The sequence below is a fragment of the Peromyscus californicus genome, unplaced genomic scaffold (genome assembly GCF_007827085.1).
Source record: "Peromyscus californicus insignis strain IS unplaced genomic scaffold, ASM782708v3 Scaffold_15__1_contigs__length_86483966, whole genome shotgun sequence".
NCBI classification, from domain to species: domain Eukaryota; kingdom Metazoa; phylum Chordata; class Mammalia; order Rodentia; family Cricetidae; genus Peromyscus; species Peromyscus californicus.
Window position 1 is genome coordinate 60712318 of NW_026294447.1, and position 26157 is coordinate 60738474.

Consider the following 26157-nt stretch of genomic DNA (forward strand, 5'->3'; position numbering starts at 1 on the left):
AAACAAGGGGCGACAGAGATCAGAATTACTATTCTACATAAGAAAAATACAGACAAGGGGCTGGAGAGATGGCTCAGTGGTTAAGAGCACTGACTGCTCTTCCAAAGGACCCAGGTTCAATTCCCACCACCCACATGGCAGATAATAACTGTAACTCCAAGATCTGACACCCTCACACAGACACACATGGAGACAAAATACCAATGCACATAAAATAAAATGTTTTTTAGCCGGGCGGTGGTGGCGTACGCCTTTAATCCCAGCACTCGGGAGGCAGAGGCAGGTGGATCTCTGTGAGTTCGAGGCCAGCCTGGTCTCCAAAGCAAGTTCCAGGAAAGGCTCAAAGCTACACAGAGAAACCCTGTCTTGAAAAACCAAAACAAACAAACAAAAAAAAATTTTTTTAAAGAAAAAAATATATAGACAAGATACGTGAAATAGAGAATTCTGTGACAGGAAAAGACAGGATCATAGCAGTGATCCCTCTCCCAGAGATCTTGTTTGCCAGAGATGAATGTTCTGACCCAGCCAGCCAGAGAACTGGGGTGGAGCCCCGTGATCTCCCTTAGGCTTGAAGATGGTTAGGGCTAAGGAGACAGCCACAGCTCCCAGGATAGCACCAAGCTGCAAGGATAGCCTCAGAGCCTTGGGAATCCAGCGGCCTACTTACCAGTGCTCACGGGGAAGAAAACATCCAGGGCCAGGGAAAGAGGCTTCCAAAAGATTAGAGGAATAGTACCTGGTGCACAAACAGACAAAGAGATAATGTTTCTCACGAGCTTGACTAGAAAACCCCGTCATTCTCAGACATTGGATAGAATTCTCAGGAAGGTTACTGTGTTCGGCAGCTTTCTGTCATTGTGAAAAAGTGGCTGAGGAAAAAAAATGGCTTAAGGGGAGAAGCATTTACTGTGGCTCGTGGTTTCAGAAACTTCATTCTATGACCACTGGACTATTATTTCTAGGCCCATGGTGAAGCAGGACATCATGGTAAGGAGCATATAGCAGAGAAAAGATCTTTACATCGTGGCAACCAGGAAGCAGAGAAAAGGAGAGGTAAGAGCAGGTTCCCAGTGTACCCTCCCTGAGCATGCCCACGACGACGACTTACTTCCATCAACCAGGCCCCGTTTGTTAAGGCTTCCATCACCCTCCCCCCGACTGGTGCCACCAGCCAGGGAGAGGGCATTCAACATGTGGGCCTTGGGGGAAATCTTCAGATCCAAATGACACAACTGTGCCTCAGAGGTGGAATCGCCGCTGCTAGACTTCCTAGATAAAGCCCTCGACTGAATATTTGGGATTTAGCTTCATGCAGAGCTCTGGTCTAGCAAGTGTGAGGCCCTGAATTCAGTCCAAAAGTAGAAGGGAAGGGGAAGGGAAAGAGGGCACTAGACAGAGCATACATCCATGTCTGCCAAATAAATCATCAAAACAAGACAAACACCAAACTCTTCACAAATAATTTAACTTCATCCCAGAACAAAGCTACAAAACATTTATTGGAGGCAAAAATACCCAACGTCTCAAATGGCAACATCACAATGCCTGGCATCCGGTCAAGGGTAACCAAGCTTTCAAACAAGCAGGTAGGAAAGCACAGCCCACAGTGAGGAGACTAGGAGTCACAGCCAGCCTCCAGTTTACACCGCGAGAGGATTAGCTGGAGATCCTTTTAATTTTTAATCTAACATCGAATGACGAAAACTACAGCCCCTGAAGTGAAAAATGTACTGTATGTAACTAATGACACATTAAATACTACTTAAGATTCATGAAATTAAAGGTTTAAAACTGGAATTATTCAGAGGGCCAGTGAGGTGGGTCAGCTGGTGAGGGGGCTTGCCCCCCAGCCTGATGGCCTGATAACCTTGATTCCTGGGCCCCACAGGCTGGAAGGAGAGCAGTGACTCCCCGAAGTCGGTCCTCTGACCTCTACCCACAGACATGTGCATGTGCAGGAACACACACACACACACACACACACACACACACACACACACACACACGCGGACTGAGCCCCTGTGAACTCTGTGACAACAGCAGGTGATGAACCAATTGCTGGGAAATGGGACAACCTCAGTGTCCTTTACCCAATGAATGGATAATGAAAACATGGTCATACACACTATGGAACACTATCCAGCTGTAAAGAAAAATGAAATCATGAACTTTGCAGACAAACTGAACTAGAAAAGATCGTATTGAGTGAGGCAACCCAGACCCAGGAAGACAAATGTCCCATGTTCTCTCGAATCCGAGGCTTCTAGCTCCAAATCTTCAGCTATAATAAGCGTGGTTCTCACCTCTCATCGAGGAAACTTCTCTTTGCAATAGACAGAGATCAATACAGAAAACCACAACCAGTCACAATGGAGAACTGTGGCACCTAGTCCCAATGGATACATTTACAAAGCAACTCCTAAACCCAGGGATCATTGCAAAAGGGGGCAGAAAGGTTGTAAGAGCCAGAGGATCAGAGAGTCGCTGTGAGACTGTCTCCCGGGAATGTCAGAAGCAACACCCATCAAGTCTCACCAACATGACTTCCCAAATGTGATCTGAACAAGGACAGCAACAATGGACATGCTAAAGTAGATGGGGTGCAGAGCCCACCAGGCTCAACCCCACACGAGAACTACAGACAACTAAGGACTCTGAGAGCAGGAGACAGTCTTCGCCAGGAAAGAGCACATCAATTGAGTATTCAATGCCAAATGGTCAGCCTTGCAAATATACACATAAATAACATTTTATACAGACTAAGCAGGTTGTATTTATGTATTTGGGAATATATATGTATATAGATATTTATGTATGTAACAACAATTAATGAAAAAAGAGGCCAAGAATTTGAAAGAGAGCAAGGAGGGGTATCTGGAAGGGTTTTAGAGGGAGAAAGGAAAGGGGGAATGGCGCAATTATATTATAACCCCATAAATAAAAAGAATAATTTGTTTTGTTTTTAAAGCAATGTGCCTGGCATGGTTGCACTTGCCTTTTCTTTTCTTTTTTAAGATTTATTTATTTATTATGCATACAGTGTTCTGCCTGCATGTATCCCTGAAGACTGGAAGAGGGCACCAGATTTCATTACAGGTGGTTGTGAGCCAAGATATGGTTGCTGGGAATTAAACTCAGGACCTCTGGAAGAACAGCCAGTGCTCTTAACCTCTGAGCCATCTCTCCAGTTCTGTTGTTGTTTTTTTAAGACAGGATTTCTCTGTGTAGCCTCGACTGTCATGGAACTTGCTCTGTAGACCAGGCTGGTCTTGAACTCAGAGATCCACCTGCCTCTGCCTCCTGAGTGCTGGGATTAAAGGCATGCGCCACCATGCCTGACAAAAGGAATAATTTTTAAGAAAGAAATGACAGTAATTTCCAAACATGTCAAAACTATAAACCCACAAATGGAAGACATATAGTGATATACAAACAAGCACAGGACACAGAACCAGATGCTGTGACTGCTACACCGAGACAGATCACGAAATTCTCCAAACCAGTGATGAAGGTAAAAGAAAAGAAGAACAGCGAGAGAAAAAGGCACCAGAGAGGGCTGGAGAGCGGCTCAGAAGCTGAGAGTGTGCACTGCTCACAACCATCTGCCACTCCAGTTCCAGGAGATCTGACACCCTCTTCTGGTCTCCTCAGGCATCCCTTACACACACACACACACACACACACACACACACACACACACACACACACACACACACATACACACACATACACTGTAGCTAGAGTTTTCCTGCCTGGCCCACAGTCAGGACAAATCTCTCTCACCTGCCAGTCCCATAGCCGCTCAGACCCAACCAAGTAAACACAGAGACTTATATTGCTTACAAACTGTATGGCCATGGCAGGCTTCTTGCTAACTGTTCTTACAGCTTAAATTAATCCATTTCCATTAATCTATACCTTGCCACGTGGCTCGTGGCTTACCGGCATCTTCACATGCTGTTTGTCATCGTGGCGGCTGGCAGTGTCTCTCTGACTCAGCCTTCCACTTCCCAGCTTTATTCTCCTCCTTGTCCCGCCTATACTTCCTGCCTAGCCAATGGCCAATCAGTGTTTTATTTATTGACCAATCAGCAACACACTTGACATACAGAACATCCCACAGCAACACACACACACACACACACACACACACACACACACACACACACACACGGAAAATATAAAGAAAAAAAGGCGTCAGCAAATATCTCATTTGAAGCAACACTCTAAAGCAGCAAAGCGAAAGAAAATTATGACCTAACATTTTATACTCGGCTAAAATATCCCTCAAAATAGAGGGGGAAATATTTCAAAGACGTAAAAACCCACTGTGAAAAAAGAGAAGCAGGATCTTTGGCCTGGGGTTATGCATGTTGGAATTTTCTAGGTGATAACCACAACCTTGCATGGTTTTCTCTGTTCATTTGCTGGGCATCCCTGCAGACTGCCAGTTTGGGGTGGAATCCAGAGCAGCAGCAGGCTGGTGGCCAGCCGCAGGCTTTGTGAAGGCTGCTTGCCCCTCAGCCTCATGACCCAGCATGCTTTGAAAAGGTGAGATTATGCAGATAGCTCAGCTGGTCAAGTGCAGGACACATATTTGGTTCCCAGAACTCACATCAGCTCAAGTGGCAGCGTGTTCTTATAACCCCAGCCCTGGGGAGGCAGAAACAGGAGGATCCTCAGACTCGCTAGCCAACCAACCTAGCTTACTTCTGGGAGTTCCAGGGCAGTGATAGACCATGTCTTTAAAAGAAAAAAGTGGATAGTTCCTGAGAAATGACACTCAAGGTGTCCTCTGGCCTCCACGTGTGTGTGTGTGTGTGTGTGTGTGTGTGTGTGTGTGTGTGTGTGTGTGGTGTGTGGTGTGTGTGGTGTGTGTGTAGTGTATGTGTATGTTTGTGTAGTGGGTGTGTGGTGTGTGTGTATGTGTGTGTGCTGTATATATGTGTGTGTAGTGTGTGTGTATATGTGGTGTGTGTGGTGTGTGTATGTATGTGTTTATATGTGTGTGTGGTATGTTTACGTGTGTATGGTGTGTGTATGTGTGTCTGTGGTGTGTGTGTTGTGTGTGTGTGTATGATGTGTGTGGTGTGTGTATGTGTGTGTGTGTGTGTGTGTGTGTAGGGCAGAGGCCTGTAGAGCCAGCCTGGTAGGAGACCCATTACCCTGGACACTCCAGGGCTGTCGAATAAATCCATTTCTTCTACCAATGACTGTTCTCCTTTTCAAAGGCTCCTACTGGCTTGCTACTCAGTTAGTACTGGCTTAGTAAAGGTGACTGCTTGGCCATGGATACCAAGAAACTATTCAACCCAATTTATCTGCCCATCAAAAAGTCAATGTTATCCACGATACCACAAAACCAGGTATGCATAACAGTGTTCTGCTGTAAAATGACACTGGACCCAGATATGTCTGGAAGAAGTGAGTGAAGGTCATGAGCAGGTAGCATGACGCCCATGGTATCTGCTCCCACTGTTCTGCAAACTCTTCTTACCCCACAGCTATGGCCTCATGGTCAGTCAATACAGGATGGGGCTGGAGTAAAGCTTGCTCTCCAGGGGGTAATGGCCTCAGCCAGTGGTGGTTGGACCCAGTGAGGTAAGTTCCTAAAAGACAACACTGAAGAGAAAGTCTCCCAGAAGGCAAAACTCCATGTCAATTCATAACTAATGTATTATCTAGCCAATCAGAGGCTTTGAAAGGTGCACCCCAGCGGGGGTGGCAATCTGGTTATAATTCTCAGGGTAGGCACAACATGCCAGCCTGTGAGAATGAAGATTCATTCACCAAGCAAGGTGCAGTGGGGAGGAGGCTCTCAGGGTTCACATGACCAGGGCGACCCTTCTGAAGACATCGGCTGTCTCTCATCCCCTGCCACAGTGCTTGTTCAAAGGACCCAGGTACCACTGACAAAAGGCGGAGGAATGGAGGCCACAGACTCCCTTCACCCAGACTGACGTGGCTTCCGTCATGGCACCCAGCCCAAACTTCATCCACAGGGCCCCATGCTGTGCCGTTCATCAGATGCCATCTCCCAGTTACTGCCGTTACACCCTTTCCATCACAGTGGGCGCGTGCTTGCTTTCCCAGTCACACCGCTTCTACCAGCACCACCATTTTTGGGCTTTGAGAATGTTTTATTTATCTATCGCCATAGCAACCCAAACAACATCACTGAGAACTGTAGGATTCATTTTATGGAGAAGGAAGTTTGGTAGAGAGCTCCTGCCTACGAAATCCCCTGACTACCACATGCCTCACCGTCAGGCCCACCCTGCAGGGTGTGGTATATTCCTTCCCCAGCAGGCTTTGTATAGTGCCATGCCCCAAGAGTCCAGCACATGATGAGTCCAGGAACCAAGCCGAGGAGGTCCTCCCGCCTAACACCAACTAACACACAGGAATTCTGCTTTCCTTCCTGTGACCTTGGGCTAGCGTCCAAGAAAGGAACGCTTCCTTCAGGAAACACAGTCACATCATGTCACAGCTCAGATGGATTGCAGGATTTCAGCTGAGGCTGCCCCTCCCCCGCCAGCCCTGCCCGCCCCACCCCACCAAGCCGACAGTCCTAAGATGCTCAGCCTCAACCACCAGGGGGACTGTGAACGGGTTCGGCTAGTGAGGCAAGGGGATCTTGTACAGAACCTAGGAATTCCAGGGAGGTACTCCTAATACTTCCTGTTAATAACTCTTATTGCAGAAAAGGAGAGCTCACTAGAAACGGGCCCTGAGGGGAGTCAGGTCCCGAGTGAACAAAAGTTCCAGTCATCTCTCCAGAGCTAAGGAAAAGAGCTGCTAAGAGCCCCCACAGGGAGCCAGGGCATGGGAAGGGCCCAGAGGCAGGCATTGTGGCAGTGTGAGTCTTAGGACTGCTTCTGGCAGGGCCGTTCCACCCACTCACACACACCTTACACAAACACTGATGGTGATGCCACCCTGGTTGTCACAGTCACCAGAGACGGACAGTTCTGTGGCCGTTGGGGTTAAGGACACATCTTCCTCCATAGGACAAGAGTGAAAGATGAAGGGCACAGGGCTAAGAGGTTTGCCTTATCTCTGCAGATCCTACATTCCATCCTACTCTGTACTCCAAAGCGGGCTACCCTGGGAGACTCTGGATGCGGCGGGTGTCTAGCAAGAGCATACGGGATGGTTTTCACCCTGTAGCTGACAGTACCGCTCCCATCTAGGTCCTTCCTTGAGGGCTCCACTCTCAGATGATGATTCTCTTCCTTCCAGCCACCCCGTGGGACGTATAATGGGACATGCTGGTCCGTCCCTTCCTTCCTGGTCTGACCCTGCCCACACCCTGGTAAACAGGCCACTTGTATGACCTCCTCAGTTCTCCCGCAGGGTGTGTCCTCTTCAGGGCTGATTCAGCCACTTGTACAGTGATAGTCACAGCATTGTTACTGCCTGTGGAAAAATGAAAGCCTAACTATCCATATAGGCAGAAGAATAGGTAAGTCTGGGACACTCCAAAGGTGGAATTCCAGCCAGACCTGGTGGTGCACACTTGTGGTGGTATGTACTCATGTGGTGGCTTGAATGAGAAATGTCCCCCATAGTCTTGGGCATTTGAATGCTTGGTCCCCAGTTGGTGGCACTGCTCGGGGCTTAGGAGGTGTGGCCTTGCAGGAGGAAGTCACTTGGGTCCCGCCCAGTCCGCTCCTCTCTGCCTCATGCTTGTGAGTTTTCTGCCCCTGCTGCCTTGCCTTCATGAGTCCCCTGGTTGACTTGTTTTGTTTGTTTGTTTTTTGAGACAAGGTTTCTCTGTGTAGTTTTGGTGCCTGTCCTGGATCTTGCTCTGTAGACCAGCCTGGCTTCAAACTCACAGAGATCCGCCTGGCTCTGCCTCCCGAGTGCTGGGATTAAAGGTATGCGCCACAGCTGCCTGGCCAACTTTCAACTTTCTTAAGCCCAAATAAACTCTTTCTTCTATAAGTTGATTTGGTCATAATGTTTTATCCCAGCAACAGAAAAGTAACTAATTCATCCTGGGAGGCAGAAGCAGGAATATCAGAAGTTCATGGTCATTCTTGGCTACATAGCAAGCTCCAGGCTAGCCTAAGTTACAAAAAAAGTGCCTCAGAAGCCGGGCAGTGGTGGCACATGCCTTTAATTCCAGCACTCGGAGGCAGAGGCAGGTGGATCTCTGTGAGTTTGAAGCCAGGCTGGTCTGAGTTCCAGGACAGCCAGGGTTACACAAGAGAAACCCTGTCACAAAAAGAAAGAAAGAAAGAAAGAAAGAAAGAAAGAAAGAAAGGAAGGAAGGAAGGAAGGAAGGAAGGAAGGAAGGAAGGAAGGAAGGAAGGAAGAAAACAAAACAAAACAAAAACCCCTCTGACTCAGAAAATAAAAATAAACAAATAACAAAACACATACACACACCAGGCAGTAGAATTCCATATAGCCCCTAAAAACAGTGCAGAGTAATTCTCTCAACCAAACCAAGGCTATGGACCATTGGCTCCTGGAAACCCTGTCTGGGTCTAAGGTGCATTCCAACCAAGGGACCAGACCACAGACCAGGACGGAAAGAAGTAAAGAAGACGGAGCCAAGGATGTGCTGATTCTGTGAGGAAGTGGACGGTGGACCTGGGGGACATGAAAAGGGGTGCCTTGCAAACAGGGAGGTCTTTCTCCTAAGTGACACTATAAGGGAGATGCCCGGCACAGGGCACGTGCAGAAGTGTGAATGATGGAGTGGGCAAGCCAACCCTCCAAGGCCTGACAAGCACAGATAGCCATTACCTAATGAGAGGCCTCTTCCCTCCCTCCCATACCTGCAGGGTCCCAGAACCCCTGAGATCCTGGCGTCCTGTAGCCAGACTCTCTGGATCACAGCTCTTCCTGAAGATACACGCTCTCCTTTTCAACACCTCAGCTGACCACACTGAAGGCTGTGAAGTTCGGGATCACAGGCTACCACCTTACCATGATCAGACACAAAGAAACGCCCCGGTAACATTAATATGAAGGAAAGAGGCAAGGAGCCGCAGGAGGGAGGCAGGGCGGATAGAGGGTCCTGGGGCTTGTAATGTTGCTTGGCATGTCAGGTTGAGAGATGGGGACCTCTGAACACCTCCTCTTTGTTCAGCAATGCAATACCGTGGGAGGAGCCGAGAGTGGAACCAGGAAGCCATTATCATAAAGGCCAACGTAGCTGGGACCAAACACGTAGACCGCAAAGGCAGAAAGTCAGTCTGGGAACCCCCACTAGTCTACTGGGGTGAGGGAGCAAGGCAGGGGGCAGCCTTCCAGGAGAGTTTGTCAGTGGGCCTTCACAGGGCATCAAACATCCCTGTCAGGCAAGGGCCCAGCAGGGAACAACTGGCACCATTAGATAAGGATTATTCTAGAAAGATCTGTTTACAAAGAGCCTTACAACAGAGAGGAAGAGGTAGGGACCACAGAGACGGTGCAGGAAGAAGCTGGCGGTAACACAGCTGTCATACCCATGGCCCAGGTTCACCTTACCCTCTCTAGCTGCTACATCTATGAAGGTGCCTGTGTGGGTGCCATCATATCTGGGCCAGCTATCTGGCCTGTGGTTTCAGGTAATGCAGAGTTTGATGGGCATCTAGGGGAAAGAAGGAGACAAGAAGGGCATTTGTCTTCCAGGCTTCTTCCTTGCCATTGGCACCTGACACTGCCCTGACCAAATGTTACTCCCCTCTCCAGGAAGCCAAGGGGAGGTGACCCTCTCCATTCTGGATCCCACCTTCCGCTGCTTCCTTCACCTCTTCCATCCAGGAGAGGGTGGTCTCCGGGGTTGGACCACCCCGTGACCTACGTTGTCCCCTGCAAATACACTACCATCCGTTTCTGGCCACACTGATTTAGACTGCACACAAGCCCCTCCTAACCCTTCTTCCATATCTTCCGGGAAAGTGCTCTGCAGCCCGCCAAGGCTTCTGGCATCTAACAGTGCAAGCCCAGCAATGCCAGAAGCTGCCTACCCAGGACACTTTGGAGCTGCACGAGAGCTCCCTGAGGCCCCCAGCTCCTCATTCGCCAGGGGAAGAGGAGACTGCCTCTCTGCCACAATCTGCGAAGCTTCTGGGAGTTCATAGGTTCAGTCCATAGTCACAGTGGGCACAGTCCTCACAGATAACCCTAGAGTCACACACGGCAGCTTGTCACAGCAGCAAGAAGAGGGCAGGGACAGGGGATGCTGACCATCACGGCCTGTGCAAAGCCCTGACTGCCCACACTCCCCTTCCTGGCGGCCTGACCATCTCCCACTGACCACCAGAGGCATTTTCAGAAAAGTTGGCACTGACTACCCCCCAACCTTGCTCTGAAACCTTCCGTAGCTCCTGCTCGCTCAGGGATGACAGGGAGTTCTGAGGCCAGCTGGCATTTAGGTCAAGGATTTCTCTTCCTGGCTGCAGACATTGTGTGCTCAGTGCTCGGCAGGCCCCACTCCTACCTGCCTGAGAACCGAAGGGACAAGGGAGGGTCTGCCTCCCTATCAGAAGAGCGAGCTGGCGTTTGGAGAGGGGAAGCCTCTGCCGGTCTGGAGCCCAGGTAGCCTGGCCCATGACAGAACTCCACCTCCCCCCAAGCTGCAGGGTGGTTCCTACCAAAAGAGGCTAATCTCTGGCCTCATGGTCTCTCTCTCTGACTGGCACACAGCCTTCTCTCCTCCACAATATGCAGATAAGGAAGGAGGCTCCGATGGGCAAGAGGCCCTCTAGGGGTACATAATCAGAGGAGGAGCAGGACCTTTATCTAAGCTTTTATGGCTAGCAGAGGCCTGGGAGTCCCCACGGGCTACAAGGCTGGCGTATACTGCCTGAGATGTGGACCTCTGAGACCCGGGAGGGGCAGGATGAGGACATCGTTGTCTTCTGGCTTCCCTTCAACTTGTACTTCTCAGTGTGGTCTCCAGTAGGACCAGCAGCAGCACCTGGAAACTTGTTAGACATAGACCCCAAACCTACTAACCCGGAACCCTATGGGAAGGTCAGGGATCCTGCTGCAGCCTTGGGTTGAGAACCTGTCTTGACCTCTGCCTTATTGCCTGAGCCAGCAGGCTCTGTAGAGCATCCCCCCAGCGCTCTACTGTCGGGCTGTGAATACATACCTCTTTCCACTTTCCTACCTGTGTTCTTTAGGTGGGCTCAGTGTGACAAATCCCTGAGATAGTTGATTTCAGATGGGGAGAGCTTCATTTTAGCTCACAGCTTCAGAGGGCTCAGTCAAGGTGACTTGGTAATATTGTTTTAGGACTGTAGCTGCACAACATATCATGGTGGTAGTGTGTAATTCGTGGGGGAGGAGTAGAGCAGACATCCTCACTTCAAGGGATCCAGGTATCAGAGTGACAGGGAGGGGCCAGAACCCCAGCTCTTCTTTGAAAGCACACCCCCGATGGCCTAACTTTTTTCCACTAGGCTCCAAAATCCTAACCATAGCAGCACTCCAGTCCTAAATGAGAACAGAGGGAGAGTCTCTGGGACCAGCTAGTCTGGACATTGCTCCACAGGGGAGAGGATTAGCAGGTTGTTCCTCATCTGCTCAGGGAGTGGGTCAGTCACCATCTGATCTGCTCAGGGAGTGGGTCAGTCACCATCTGATCTAGTTTGCTTTCTATGACGCTGTATAAAACATTGGCCGGGGCTGGAGAGGTGGCTCAGCAGTTAAGAGTACTAGCTGCTCTTCCAGAGGACTCCGATTTGATTCCCAGCACCCACAAAAAGTTCACAACACTCTCTAACTTGGGTTCTAGGGGATTCGAGCCCCTCTTCTGCCTTCTGTGTGCACCAGGCATGCATGTGATGCACGGATACACATGTGGTGAAAGAGCCACACACATAAAGTGAAAGTAAACAAGTCTAAAAAGAAAAAAGAAACCCTGACGAAAACCCACTTAGGGGAGGAATGGGTTTACTTCGTCTTACAACTCCCAGGCCAGTTTAGCACTGACAGAAGTCAGTCAGGGCAGGAAGCACAAGCCACGGAAGAACGCCACTTACAGGCTGCTCGGCTTGCTTACACACATAACCTAGAACCACTTGCCCGGGGTGGCACTGCTTGCAGCGGGTTGGGCCCTCCCATATTAATCAGTAATCAAGAAAATGCCCTACACGAGCCAGACATCTTGAATCCCAGCAACCAAGAGGCAAAGGCAGACGGATTTCTGTGAGTTTGAGGCTAGCCTTGTCTACATAGCAAGCTCCAGGGCAACCAGGGCTACACAAAGAAAGAACCTGCCCCCCAACACACACACACACAGACATGCCCACAGGCCAGTCCAAGGGAGGCCATCCTTCAGTGGAGGTTCCCTCTTTCCAGATGTGTCAAGTTGGACAACAGAACTAATCAGGCTGACATGTCACAAGGCTGGAAGAGAAGGGAGATGATGTAGTGGGTGTGGTGTCCACATCCATGTCAACATTATTATTACCATCTGAATGATTCTCAGCAGAGTTCAGAGGACCAGTTCCCCAAACCAGTCTTTTAGGGCTATGCAGGCAGACACCCCTTCATTTTCCCACCATGGGGAGTCTGAGGCTGAGCAGGCTGCCCCTCCTACCTTGGCTCCTGCACCCTCACCTGCCCAGAATGCCCACACCTGGGGGGGATGCTGTGTTGGGGTGCTATCCAATAGTGTTGTGGTGTGCTGCAGGATAGACTACTGGAGGAAATGCTGGCCTATGCAACTGAGTCACCCGAAAGGTAGGGCGGGATGGGGGGCTGGCGCTGTTGGGAGAATGCGTGCCCAGGTGTCTGTAGAGCGCATCCAGCAGTCATGTCAGTCATACTGTGGGCATCCGTTCTTCATGGCCACCTTGGGGTGCAGGGGACTGGAGGGCCCCTCCCCTTGGCATGAAGTGAGACCAAGGCTTTGAGCCTTGTCCTGCCCCCACCTGCACTCCCTGCCAGAGCAGGGAGTGGCAGTACTCCCCACCTGACTGGCTTTGGTCACGGGCTCTGCCTCTAGGTGCGCAGGGAATTTCAAATGGGGGCTTTTAGAGTGCAGACTCTGTCAACCAGAGAATCTGTTAAACTCCAGGCTGTGATGGTGGGCAGCGTCTGATGTCTGCTTTGGCTCATGGAGAGGGAGAATGCCTTAGCTCTCCTGCTCCGGGTAGGTAGAAAAGACCTGGAAAACTCAAGTTCAGCATTTCCAGCTGTTCACCCTGAGGCAGGCCACTCACCCTCTCTGAGAGCTAACAGCTCCCATCCCTAGCCCTGTGGGGAGGAGGGCAGGTCCTCCCACCTCCATTGAGGTGTGGCTGGACAATTTCCAATTACTGAAAGAGATGTGCATGCCCGTTATTTAGAGACAGCCTCGAGAGGAACAGAGCAAGACACCCGCCCACTCTAATCCAAGCTCCATCTCTCCTACAGCTCTGGGACCCCACACAGCTTTCTCAACCTCTTCATGCTTAATTTCTTCTTCTACGACGTGGTGTATCATGTCATTCTCACCGGGGTTTCATGATTAAGGGAACCTATCTCAAAGATTTTAGTTACAGACAAAGCCTGCCACACAGGAAGTGCTGTTTGGTTGGCCAGAATTTCAGAGTAATTTTCCAGAACATTCCTACGTTATAAAAACATACATAAACTGCATACATTTCAAACTGGGTTACCCAAGGTGTCTCATGACAATTACTGTTCATTTACCAATAGGCCCTGGAGAAGGACTGTCCTACCTTTGTGGACATGAGCTGACATTTAGTAGGGTAGGAGTGTGTGTGTGTATGTGGGGGGGGGGGGGATGGGGAACTTCCCAGCTGCAGGCTGGCAGCCACTGTCTAGGGCAGAGTTCTCAGAAAGCACTGTGGGGCTGGAAAGACCACTCAGTGGGTAAGAGCGCTTGAAGCACAATCATGAGAACCAAAGTTCAAATCCTACCACATGTCTAAAAAGTCGTAAGCCAGGCATCCTTCAAACACTGTAACTCCAGTTCCAAGGGATCCAACACCCTCTTCTGGGTCATGCATACACTCAAATACACACACACACACACACACACACACACACACACACACACACACACACAAAGTCTTAAAAAAAACAAAACTTCTGAGGCTGGAAAGATGGCTCAGCGGTTAAGAATGCTGGCTGCTCTTCCAGAAGACACAGGTTCAATTCCCAGCAACCATGTAGCAGCTCAAAACCATCTATGACTCCAATCCCAGGGGATCGGACACCCTCTTCTGGCCTCTCAGGTACCAGGCATGCTCATAGGGCTCAAGCATATATGCAGGCAAAATATCCGCTTACATTTAAAAAAAATAATAAAATTCTTTTAGATATATTTTTTTAGAAGTCTGCCTGCCAGCCCATCAAGGTCAATGGTCAGTCCTGAACTTGTCTTCTCACAGATGATCAGTACATGAGGTCAAAATGCTGGACCATAGAGTTTATAGTGTCCTGTAAAAAACGTTCCTGTTGAGACTCGCCAATGCTTCGAGTAGCCACCAGAGGGCGACAAGAGCAAACCATCAGGTCCAAAGCTGGCACCTGCCCGCAGCTGTCTTCCCACATTAAGAGGTACTCAATTTTTACCTTCATTCATCCACCATCCCTTACTCCGTTGGCACCAACAGGGAGGCCCAGGGAGTGACACGGGTTCCCTCGGATGACCAAACACAACGCTCCTGGTGTCAGCTTTGCCTTTTTCTGTGGAGAAGTCCCCAAGTAGAGGCATGAAGGTGGGAAAGACCTAGAATTTGAGACAAAAGCAAAGCGAGGCCTCAAGATGACTTTGTAGGAAGCTCTGGGCCCTGTCCTGTCTTTACAGACACTCCCTACCCCCATCCATTACAGCATAGCACATACCTCAAAGCCTTGAGCACTTCCAGAGAGCTCTATCAGGACCAAACCCCAGCCGGAGCCTCGTGTTAGCTAACACCTTGGATGACAGCTAACACTTCAGGTGGCAGTTAACACCTGCACTAATAAGCAGGGTGAGCAATTCCTGCCCGGGTGGGAAGGAGGATGGGGAGGATGGAGCCGCGGGAGGGGTGTGTCTGCACAGAACATTTCCTGCTGGGAGGTTATGGTTCAGCTGAAGCCACAGTGGGCAATGGCCCTGGCAGCTGATCACCAAGCATGTGATCCTTTGGTCCTGACCTTTGGACCCCTCTGTCTGGAGAGGAGGGGTGTGCGTAGGTAGGTGGTCCTTTCTAAGAACTTGCCTCCCTAAAGCCCCGCTGGAGCTCTCTGTTGCCCCCAAATCGGAGGCTGATCCCCAAGTCCCACTGGCAGGACCTCTGCCACCTCCTTGTCTGGTCTTACTCCTCCGAATCACATCACACGGTCTCCCAGGCTGCAGGAACAGGCCAGGCCTCTGCAGACTCCACTGTGATGACTCCTTCCCACTCCTCCTCCCAGGGAACTCAGGCAACAAGCTTCACCTGCCCTGTACCCAAGAGATGGAGGCACTGACACCTCAGGGCAAAGTACATTTTTAAAGATTTATTTATTCATTCATTCATTCATTCATTTATTTTTGGAGCTGAGGATCGAACCCAGGGCCTTGCGCTTGCTAGGCAAGTGCTCTACCGCTGAGCTACATCCCCAGCCCTTATTTTTATTTTTAATTACACGTATGAATGTGTGGCTGTGTGCCCAGGAGTACGAGTTTCCATGGCACCAGAAGAAGGTGTCAGAGCCCCTGGAGCTGGAGTTTCAAGTGGTCATGAGCCACCTGATGTGGGTTTTGGTACCAGAAGTGGGGTTCTTTGCAAGAGCAGTGCACGCTCCCACTGAGCCATCTATCGGCCCCTAAGTGCATGTTTGTATGCCAACACTCCTCTCGCTGACTTGTTGGCTCTTTGTGGATCATAGGACCATGAATTTAGATAGATTCTTATAGATCTTGATGATTTTGCACTGAACAATGAATGTTTTTTATATTGAATTTTTCTTAGAGATCAATTTGTTTTATTTTATGTGTATGAGTGTTTTGCTTGAATGTATGTCTGTGCACCATGTGTATGCCTGGTATCCTCGGGTGCTGGGAATTGAACCTGGGTCCTCTGTAAGAACAACAAATGCTCTTAACTGCTGAGCCATCTCTCCACAACAATTTTAATAGTTATCAATAAGTGAATGTTTGGCTTATGAATGAGTGAGGAAAAGAATGTTAATTATGGAAAAGGTGTAAAGAGAGAGGTGAAAATAGATGTACATTATCAATAATGTAAAGGTCATAGATGACTACATGGAAGTATGCTGGGTAGGGTGAATTACTGTGTGGCTGGTGACGAGTGGAGGGGTGAATGCTGGATACAATGGTAGAATGATGTAAGTGGGATGTGTGCACAGTGGTTAGGCAGGCACTGGAACCAAAACTTCTGGTTGTGCTGCCATGGTGAATGGATGGGGAGGGAAGGAGTATCTGTAGAAGGTAGATGGCTGGGCAGTGATGAATAGATGCATTGTAGATAGATAGAGGATGGGTTGGATAGGATGAAGAGTCAATGGGTAGATAGTGAATGACTTTATAGATAACAGGTAGACTGTAGGCAACAGATGACAGATGGTAGACATCTGGTAGATAAATCATAAGGTATAGATGCACAGTGGATAATTAGCAAGTTGGTTATGATGGGTCTATTCAAATAAATTAAGTGGAAATGTGGATGGGTACAGGATTGATGGATGGATGGATGGATGGATGGATGGATGGATGGATCATGAGTGATGGACAAGAGCATGTCAGATGGAAGATGGAGGGGCATGGATGGGAAATAAATGGTGTGTTAGAGTTCTCGAGAGGAGCAGAACAAGAGAATGAACATATATTAAAGGGGGATTTATCCAATTAGCTTACCTGATACAGTTTGGGAAGTCCAACAGTGGTCATCTTCACACAAGAGAGACTGCAAACGGGCTGTTCACTCCCTGAGGCTGGATACCCCAGCAGTCCTAATCTGGTTCTGAAGACCTGGAGAATTCCTGGGGAGCCATTGGTCTTCAGTCCAATGAGAGGCTGAAGAAGTTGGGTTCTGATGTCAGTGAAAATGGCAACAACCACGCCAGTAGCAGCAACAAAGTGCATGAGTTCCCCAGTGGGAAGTGAAGGCGACCAGGCAGAAACTCCCCCGAAACCTCCTTGTACTTGGGCCACCACCAAAAACTACCGTCTACACTTTGGGTGGATCTTTCAACCTAATCAAGAAAACCCCTCACAGTTGTGCCCAGAAACCTGCCTTCCAGTTGTTCCAGATCCTATTAGGTTTACAACCAAGACTAACCATCATAAATGGCAAATAAATGGTTGTTAGCTGGAAGGATAACAGGTTGAGTGTAGATGGATGGTGGGGAGTGAATAATGAATGGGTGGACTCAGGATAGGGTGATGATGGCCATGTGAATGGAGAAAGCTTAAACAGTTGATAACTACATCCTGGAAAATGGACTCATGAAAGTTGAATGGTCATGAAAGTGAGGTGATGGTGGCTGGCTAGATGGCTGGAAGCAGTATATAGTAAGTGGATAATTTAATGTAAGATGGCAATGGTAGGTGAATAACGAGAGATCCCTGAAGGTAAATATCAAATAATACTACCAGATGGGAGACGATGTGTGGGTAGTGACTAGATGGCTCGTTGGGAGGAACAATGGTAGACGAATGCTCACTGCTTCTGCTCTATCCCCAGTGCCTTCAACAATGTTTGACACAGAGGTGGAACTCAATGAAATTTCCTAGGATAGAAAAGTGGTAGATGGTCAATGCTACTTGGATAGATTTGGGATTAATAGTGAATTATGACAGATAATGGATGGGTGAGTACTGTGAGATGGATACTGAACAGGTAGACATGTGATAGACGAGGATAATGTCATGGGTGGATGGATGGAGGTGGAGTGCAGTTCATATAAATATGGATGATAATTGATGACTGACTATAGGTAATGAATTGCGGCTGATTAGAGAGAGGCTAGTAGAAAGCTCAGGACACATGGATAGTAAACAGATAATAGACTGATGATTGAAGTTAGTAAGTGGTACATGGATGCATGAAGTTGTTATTTGATGGAAACCTGTAGCATTGAATACTTCTGGAGAGATGATAAATGGATGTAAATGAGTGTCTGTTGGATAGGTGTTTCATAGCATGTTGATGTTTAGTAAATTGCATATGGATGGTGAACACACAGGTGCACAGTAGTTGGATGGGGTGTGGTGATGATGTGGTGTTCATAGTTAATAGGTATTGATTGATGGATAATCAGGATAGTAGATGAATAAATACATGGAAAGAAGATGGATGGATGAATTACAAGGTGGTTGGGTGACTAGTGAGGGATGGATGTTGGATGCAATGATAGGATGAATATGTGGGGGATGTAGTAGAGTAGCTGTGTGATAGGTGGTAGTGAGTGGATGTTAGCCGGTGGATGGTGATTGAGTGATGGCCGGAGAATGGGTGGGTGGTACTTGGAAGGTAACGGTGGATTGCCCATAGGGTGGACGTTGGGTGGTTGGTGGTAGATGATGGCTGCTGTTCAATGGTTGGGTGTGAGATGATTTGGATAAGTAGATGTGGACATTGGTTGCGGGTCTCTGAGAGAACTGGGACGTTTGAGAGTCCACAGTGGATCCTAGAAGGGGAATTATGTGGATTACGTGTGTAGGGATGATGCACTATGGCCTTGGGTGTCAGAGTTGCTCACCAGACCAACTGTCCCGGACTATTTAGCACCTTCTGAGGAATGGGACTGGGGACGAATATGTGAGAGGGAATGGGGAACAATCCCAAGCTGCCCCACTTCCTCCCCTTTCCACTTCCCTTTCAGGTGCCTGGTTGGAGAAAATCCCCTCCTTACCTATCTGGCTCCACGTGACGCTACACCTCACATTCTAATCTTGAGATTGGGGGAGGAGATCTGAAGTGGCCAGGACCAGGTTCTGGCAATAGGGTGGTGTCTAGGGAGGTGGAGGCCAGGTCCTTCCGGTGGCCCTGCAGAGCAGAGGGCGGGAGTGTGAATGAGGGGCTGGCTGCGAGCGCGTGTGTGGGCGGAGAGCTCGGAGGAGGATCGAGGGAGGAGAGCTCCCGAGCCAGCGTGGAGGCCCCGCAAGCGCCAGCGGTGAGTGTCGGTGAGTGTGCGGGAGGCGCAACGCCCCCTCCCCACCCTCACCCTCAGGGGTCCGTCCAAGGTGCACCTTGGCAGCCAGGGGCGGGTGCGTGGGGAGGAGGGCGAGTGCAGTAAGGAGTTAGTGGGAGCGCCCCGCGGAAGGGACGGGCGTGGGTCCCACGGTCCCCCTTGGCAATCTAACGCGGGGCTCTGGACCAAGAGGCCCCCTACTGCCTGCGGTCCACCACACCTGGCCCTCCCGCACCCCAGAGCGGATGGAAGTGTGGGCGGCACTCGCAGCCGTGGCTTCGGACACCAGGCACTGGGCAAGAGCAAGACAGCCTGTGGCACTTGCCCTCAGCTCGCCGCCCCATGGTAGCTCCATCCTTGATGCTGTCTTGGCTCCCCAGATTTTCCCCTGGAACGACCTTCCTCCTTTCACTCGTTAGCTCTGCCCCTCTTTGCTTGGCCTCTGGGGCCACTCTCCCTCCCTCTTTTTCCGAATGTCTCTGAGACATCTTTGGGTCTCTGTTCTGGGCTTAGCCGAAGTTCCCAGAACTCGGAGGTATGCAGGATCCTAAGAGGGTCTCAGAGCTGGGAGCAGCAGTTCACAGGGCATCCCATGGGCTCTGGGACAGAGGCACTAGTGGCTAGGACGTGGCTGCTTACTGCCCGGGGATGCCCATCACAGGCACGTGTCCCCCTTCCAGACTTCCCTGGGATTCCATGGAACTTGAGCTGACCGAGGTGGACATTTGGTAAAAGGAGCCTCATTTCCCAGACTAGCAGTTGACCTTGCTAAGAGCGTTTCCTCCGCCTCCCGCCCCCCTCCAAGTACCTGCCTCCTGGAGGGTGTCTCAGACATTCCATCCTGGGGGTTCACTATTTTGCCTTGGCCCTATCTTCTTCCAGCTCCCCGGCCTCTAGCCTGCGGCCCTGTGCTGCCTGTCTAAAATCTGGCCAGTGCCTGTTAGACCCCACCCTCATTTCTTCCTCTGGCCTAGGCTGGGCCCCAAGAACCTACCCTGCTGCATTGCTGGGGAAGGTCTGAGGGTGGGCCTATGATTTCTGGCAGGGACTCTCTTTCTACTGTCCTCACTGTGGAGGCTCTGACCTAGTCTTTCCATCCCGTGCCTTGCCTGGGTAGGCATGGCCGTGTTCAGGCAAGATGTCGGCCTCCCTCTGGTGATAGGCCCTCAGGGCATGGCCCAGGGGTCTGTGGGTGAAGGGGTGTTCTTGGGGGGGAACTGGGCACCTTGGAGTCCCAGGTGGTCCCAGCCTCCTGACTCTGAAACCTGTTTGGGTCCTCAGGTCTGCTGTGTTCTTTGCTGTCCCCTGCCTCGGCACACCAATCTTTCCTTCTGCTGCCCTGACAGCCTGCTGTTCATCCCTTAGGGAGGCCTCAGGCCAGCTGATCTTCCTCCAGGAAGCCTTCCTGGCTCTCAAGGCTGGGTCAATCTCTCCCTCTCTTGCCACACTTCTCTACAGCCCTGGGCACTGTATGGCAGCTGTCCCTGCTCTTCCTCTGAGGGAGCAGCATAACAAAGATCAGGCCTAAGCTGTGAGCTTTGGGCCAGGTGAGGCTGGGGTGGGGTGAGTTCCCGGAGGAGGAGGCCAGCTCACACTGGCTGCAGTGGACACCTCGTTTCTGCTCTTGTCTTTCTGTAGCCCGGCATCGGCATCAGCATGAGCACTCTGCAGTCAGCTTCATCGGAGAGTCCTACAGAGGGCGCCAGAGGCCCAGCAGGGAAGGTAAGTGGTTGAAGAGATGGGAGACCAGGGGGAGCCAGCCTCAAGCTCTAGCCTATGACTTCAGATATGCCTGCCATCTCTGCTAGCCTCAGTTTACCCTTCTATTTGGGGAGGCCACTGCTATTTTTGTTTGTTTATTTATTTATTTTTAGAGACAGGATTTCTCTGTGTAGCTTTGCGCCTTTCCTGGAACTCACTTGGTAGCCCAGGCTGGCCTCGAACTCACAGAGATCCGCCTGGCTCTGCCTCCCGAGTGCTGGGATTAAAGGCGTGCGCCACCACCGCCCAGCGCCACTGCTATTTTTATAGAAATTTGGTGGATAAAGCAATTGAAAGCAAGGTACCTTGTCTTACTTAGCGCTCCTTCTGGACCTGGGAATGTGAAGGTTTATTCCCCAAGCACATGACTACACTTTGCTCTCTGCAGGGTGATACAATTTTTGTGTGTGTTTTGTTTTTTGAGACAGTGTTTCTCTGTGTAACTGCCCTGGCTGTTCTGGAACCACTCTGTAGACCAGACTGGCCTCAAACTCACAATGATCTCCTATCTCTGCCTCCCGAGTACTGGGATTAAAGGCACAAGCCACCGCCGCCTGTCATGGTAGATACAATTTTAGGGTGCCTGCAGATCCAATTTTTGTCAGGGATGTTGACGCAGCAAAATGTTTAATATACTGGGGTGCACTGATGCACCCCTGTAATCCTAGTAGTCTAGAAAGTGAGTCAGAAGGATCAAGACCAGCCTTGGCTACACAGTGGATTACGGGCCAGTCTGGGGCAAGAGACCCCATTGCAGAAATAAAGTAAAATGAGAACCTAGTCCCTGCACAAAGGAGCAGCTTGGGGTCTCTGTTCCTGAGCTGGATTGGGTCAGTGGGGCCAGTGAAGGAGAGGCAGCCTAGACTCTGAGCTCATCGGCACAGCTACCCTGAAGGTCCTACTGGCCTGGCCACCTTCCCATAGTAGGTACCCTCCAGCCAGAACCCCCCGGCTGAGGGGCAGGAAGTAAAATGGCATGTGAGGAGGGAGCCGGGATGGGCAAGGAGGCCTGATTTGGCAATGCCAATACAGGGTCAGCCCCAGGAGGTCCCAGCTAGGGGGCAGGAAAGGGTCCCTGCTCTGCTGTCATCTGAGGACTTCTGTTCTTTTGTTCCACAGATGACCCAGCCTGGTGACACCTGTTCTCAGACCTCAGGGTCACTGTAGTACTTGGCTAAAGGGTCCTGGGTAGAGCATGTGTGGGAACCAGTGCCCAGTGGCTCTAAGCAGGCATCCAGGGCCAGTGTAACAACCTGCCTGCTCTGTGCCTGCCTTCCTGAAGGCCCTCATGCCACCATGGGAAGGCGCACATACACTAGGTATCGGTCTTTGCCAGAACTCCAGGAGGGCACAGAGGTGGAGCCGCACAGGCAAGTCAGACCTTGGGGCACCAAGGGATGGAGCTGTGTGAGACAGCCTCGACCTTGAAAAGCCTTGAATGGGATGTGGAGATGCTGAGGGCACCCAGAGGGCGTGTGGGCACTGAACAATGAGCGAGAGCCAGCTCTGATTGCCATGGCAACGTCTTCCTAGCTCCTCAGCCTGCCTTGTGGAGGGAGGAGGCCAAGGACCCAGCAGGGGAACCCCCAGAAAGGAAGTGTGCTGGAGTCCAGGTACTGGAAGCAGCTGGGGTGCTCAGTCCCGGGCTCCCTCCTGAGTAACTTGGTCTCTGTGGTCTTAGGGTCTGTCTGTGAAATGGGCTTCTCTGGGTCTGAGCCCAGGTGAGTGCCACGGTGTTCCCTTGGTGCCTTATTCCCTAGTGGTGGTAAGGGGTAGGGACTGTTCACCCTGCCTGTTCTTGACCTTCCTAGTAGGGCAGGTGGAGGGCCGAAGAGCAGGGGGCCAGGAGCCCACGGCCCAGTATTGCCCTGAGCCTTCCCCACTCTCCGTATAGGCTGCAGTAGGCGTCCGGGAGAAGGGCCCTCGGCTCTGCCAGCGACTGCCCTCTATTGTGGTGGAACCCACTGAAATGGGTGCTGTGGAAAGTGGGGAGCTGCGCTGGCCACCTGAGGGCACCCAGAGGAGTACCCCTCAGATCCAGGCTGCTGCTGGTGAGTGAGAGGCCATTTCACCTGTGTCAGAAACCGCACCCACTTCCTGTCTGTTTGCAGCAGGTGTGGGGGGACCCTGCACTAGTTCACACCCTGACACCATCTGCCCTGCACCAGAGCACTGCCTTGCCTCTACCTGCTCCTTCTGCTCCCATGCTTCCTCCTCTCTCTACCTGTCCCCTCATGCACGCCTGTGTCTCCATCACCTGACAGATGCACCCTCTCCTGCCCTCCAGCCGCTTTCTGTTCCCCTTCCTTCCCTCTTGACTCAAGACCTTTGGAACAGTGCACATTGCCCACAAGGGTCCAGAGGGGCCAGGGTAAAGGGGCACATTCGGGAACATGGGTTCCTCATGTCTTGGCGGCAGGGGCCTTGGTGAAAGCCTGGAACATCTAGAGGAGGGTGGGGCGGGAGGGGGTCAGTCCTCAGGGCCAGCAAGCTGGCAGTGGAGCCCTCTAGAGTGGTTCTTAGGCCACTGAAAGCTGTGGCCATGTGGGCTGAGCTGTACCCTGGAAATCCTTATGTCTGGAAGCCACTGGAGGATCCCCTGTGAGGAAGTGAGCTCAGCTCCCATGAAGGATGCTCAGGACCCCACAAGCCCTCCTCCTCTCCCGAGACCTCAGCCCCAGGGAGCAGCTGTTATAGTAGCCCTTATGTAGCTGGCCCCGAAGGGGTCTGTGCCAGAGCCCCCACATCTACTTAAAGCTCCTTCACTCTGTCGGGCCAGCATCAGAGATGGGAGCAGCAGGGTCTGGCCCTCAGGTGACCACTGGGGCTTGGGCTCTGGAGAGGCCCTGGGTCTACCCTTCTCTCTGCCATACTTTCCCCTGAAGTAGAGGGCCAGGTGGGACGAGGGTTGCTTCTGCTCCCAGAGGTGGGCTTCACCCTCCTTCTCTCTTTCCCTAAAACAAGTGTATCATCACCTCTTCCTTCCCGTCAGCTCTTGGGAAGAAGGGGCTGCCCCACCCAGATGTCTGCCAGAGACTTACCTTAGACCCCTAGGACCAGTCCAGCTACAGCGCCCCACCACTGTAGAGGCTTTTGTGTATATTTTTTTGCAGTTCCTTCCTCCAGTCCACCAGGAGCGCCAGGGAAGGCAGCAGATCACGATGGCATCGAGGGCGTCAGCTCTGGGCACCAGGCATTCCCTGTCCAGTAACAGAGAAGGGCATGGCAAGCTCCGCTCTCTGACCCCCGAGAGGGCCTTGATCCCACGACGACTGGCTGATTGACAGAAAAGACTGGGCCCACCAGGACTCACCAAGCTTCCTGTCTGGCCAAGTGTGGCCAGGACCTCAGTCCCTGCCTTTGTGTTCCATGGTCCAGATCTGGAGTATACCCCTCTTTGTCCAGTGATTTGAAGCAGAAATAAAGGCACACTTCCCGGTGGCCATGGGCACCCTTGGTGGGTACTTGAAGTGCTGAGGACAATTTTGGCTTGACCAGTGACATTCTAATCTTGTCTAAGAACCTAGGCTGAGCAAGTCAGAGTGTTGGATGGGTAAGCACGTTGGGTGCTTGGTACTTGGACTGGGAGGGGCTGAGCAGAGCCAGAGGCTCCAGGGCGGGTCTCTTCAGAGCTACAGAGTGGGCTTTTCTACTGCCTCTGCCTAGGGACCCTCTCTCTCCTCTTCCTCAGCTAGACTGCCTATGGCCGCTCTTCCTGGTGGCCTCCTACCTCTGCTGGAGATCTCCTGGAGACTAGACACCCTCTTGTGCCCTTCATCCGGGTACATTAGGGCGCAAGGATGGTCTCTAGGGTGACAGGTCTTCCAGCCCGGACCTCATGAATTCCAGCAAAAGGCCTATTTTGCAGATGAGGAAATTCAGGTGCAAAATGAGGTGCCATGGACTAGTTTTGGCGAGGGCTATGGTGGGCAAGCACCTCCTCCTCCCTTGAACCATGGTCTTGGCCCTCCACAACCATACATGGACAAACTATCTTGGCTGTGTCCCTGCAGGAGGGGAGCTATGGTACCTAGTCAGGGCTGGCTTGGGGAGCAGAAAGCTGACCATGTCTAGGGCCCCCTCATTAGTTGTGCTGCCGTTCCTTGGCCAAGCCTGAGCCAGGCCTGAGGAAGTTCAGGGTCTAGCCACTAGGAAGTTTCCATGAATGTTAGCTCAACAAAGCCCCCCAGGCCCAGGCCCCACCCTGGGTGAGCTGGACCGGCTGTGGGAGACACAGGCCTTCTGTTCTTTCCTGGCCTCTTCGCTAACCTCCAGAATGAATAAAGCAATTTCTCCAGCCCGCCCTCCTTCTAAAAATAGCCTGACCCCCAAACGCCAGAGGGGAGAGGAGGTGCGGAAGTTTGCCTAGGGTTCTGCTTTAAATTTAAAACCGTGGGCGCTCTGGGTCCAGTGCCCAGGATGTCTCCTTGGGCCTTACCCAGCGTCACAGTTTAGAAGTGTTGCTGTTTTTGTAGAACCTTTCTGTCGCCAGCCCTTCCTGTGGGTCCCAGAGCTGGTTTTGAGCAAGGGCAGGGAGATGGGAAATAGGGAGGGAGTGTGGGGATAGTCCGGGGCTGACCTTTGGGAGGAAGTGCTGCCCACTTCGGAAGCAGAGCAGAACAGAGCCATGGGATGACGCCACCTCCCTCCAGGGCGGGATTGTGCCTGATTAAACAGGGTCCCGCAGAAGACAAATCCAGAGCCCTTAGAGAGGGTCTCCGGAGACCCAAGCCCAAGCTATGTCAGCGATCTACCAGGGTAGCGCCTGAGTGATGACCCACTCTGGAGGTCCGAGGAGCTGGGGGTCCGTGGAGCTGGGGGTCCGTGGAGGGCCGGACCTCCGCCCACCCCTCTCCAAGCTGTGGGAAAGAGCCTGGGTGGGGCCAGAGCGGATGCCACACCCACTCAAAAGCCCAGCCCAGCCCCGCCTCAGCTCGCTGGAGGCCTGAAATCGCCCTGCGGCTCCCCCTAGCGCCCGTCGGGGTCACTACGGAAACAGCAGACGGCACCGTCTGGTGCATTTAGGTCGCCATCGGCACCATGGAAAATTGGCCCCAAACTGGCATCAGAGAGAGTGGGACACAATCAAACCCCCGCCCCCGCTATGACCGGCAGCCACCAGGGGCAGAGGGTGAACTCCGACTCCTTAGTCTTAGACTGGACTCCAGTCTGGACCCCTTAGCATTCTGGGCAAAATTGACCCAAGACAGACCAACATCTGGTGGAGGGTCCTTCCTGCTCTTACCTACCTAGAACTCACTTCATTTCAGCAATAATTCCATTTTACCGAAGAGTAAACTAAGGCTCAGA

At 51.4% G+C, this 26157-nt stretch overlaps 1 protein-coding gene and 1 long non-coding RNA gene across 5 annotated transcripts; one reads left to right on the forward strand and one right to left on the reverse strand.

Annotated features, from left to right (window-relative positions):
- On the reverse strand, nucleotides 1-18914 carry LOC128110966 (uncharacterized). Its single transcript, XR_008218427.1, has 4 exons — nucleotides 18808-18914; nucleotides 16808-16966; nucleotides 14536-14692; nucleotides 1-739 (listed from the first exon to the last, which is right to left on the reverse strand). It is a non-coding gene; the product is annotated as an uncharacterized LOC128110966 (long non-coding RNA).
- Nucleotides 18861-24298, forward strand: Lbhd2 (LBH domain containing 2). 4 transcript variants are annotated; one of them, XM_052739058.1, is made up of 4 exons: nucleotides 18861-19078; nucleotides 20725-20808; nucleotides 22742-22898; nucleotides 23974-24298. In XM_052739058.1, the coding sequence occupies exons 2-4, from the start codon at nucleotides 20743-20745 to the stop codon at nucleotides 24129-24131; spliced, it is 381 nt and encodes a 126-aa protein (XP_052595018.1). In that variant the 5' UTR covers nucleotides 18861-19078; nucleotides 20725-20742; the 3' UTR covers nucleotides 24132-24298. The 4 variants fall into 4 exon arrangements, with proteins under 4 accessions (XP_052595018.1, XP_052595017.1, XP_052595020.1 ...); XM_052739057.1 differs by having other exon boundaries at nucleotides 18865-19068; XM_052739060.1 differs by having other exon boundaries at nucleotides 18888-19068; nucleotides 23961-24298.
- Nucleotides 24299-26157: the final 1859 nt, after the last annotated feature.

Excerpts from the sequence above, each read along its gene's own strand:
- Lbhd2 (XM_052739058.1), top strand. The coding sequence starts at position 20,743 with ATGAGCACTCTGCAGTCAGCTTCATCGGAGAGTCCTACAGAGGGCGCC. Across the intron at positions 20,809-22,741 it reads CCAGAGGCCCAGCAGGGAAG|GCTGCAGTAGGCGTCCGGGA; the intron begins GTAAGTGGTTGA and ends CTCTCCGTATAG. Across the intron at positions 22,899-23,973 it reads TCAGATCCAGGCTGCTGCTG|TCCACCAGGAGCGCCAGGGA; the intron begins GTGAGTGAGAGG and ends TCCTTCCTCCAG.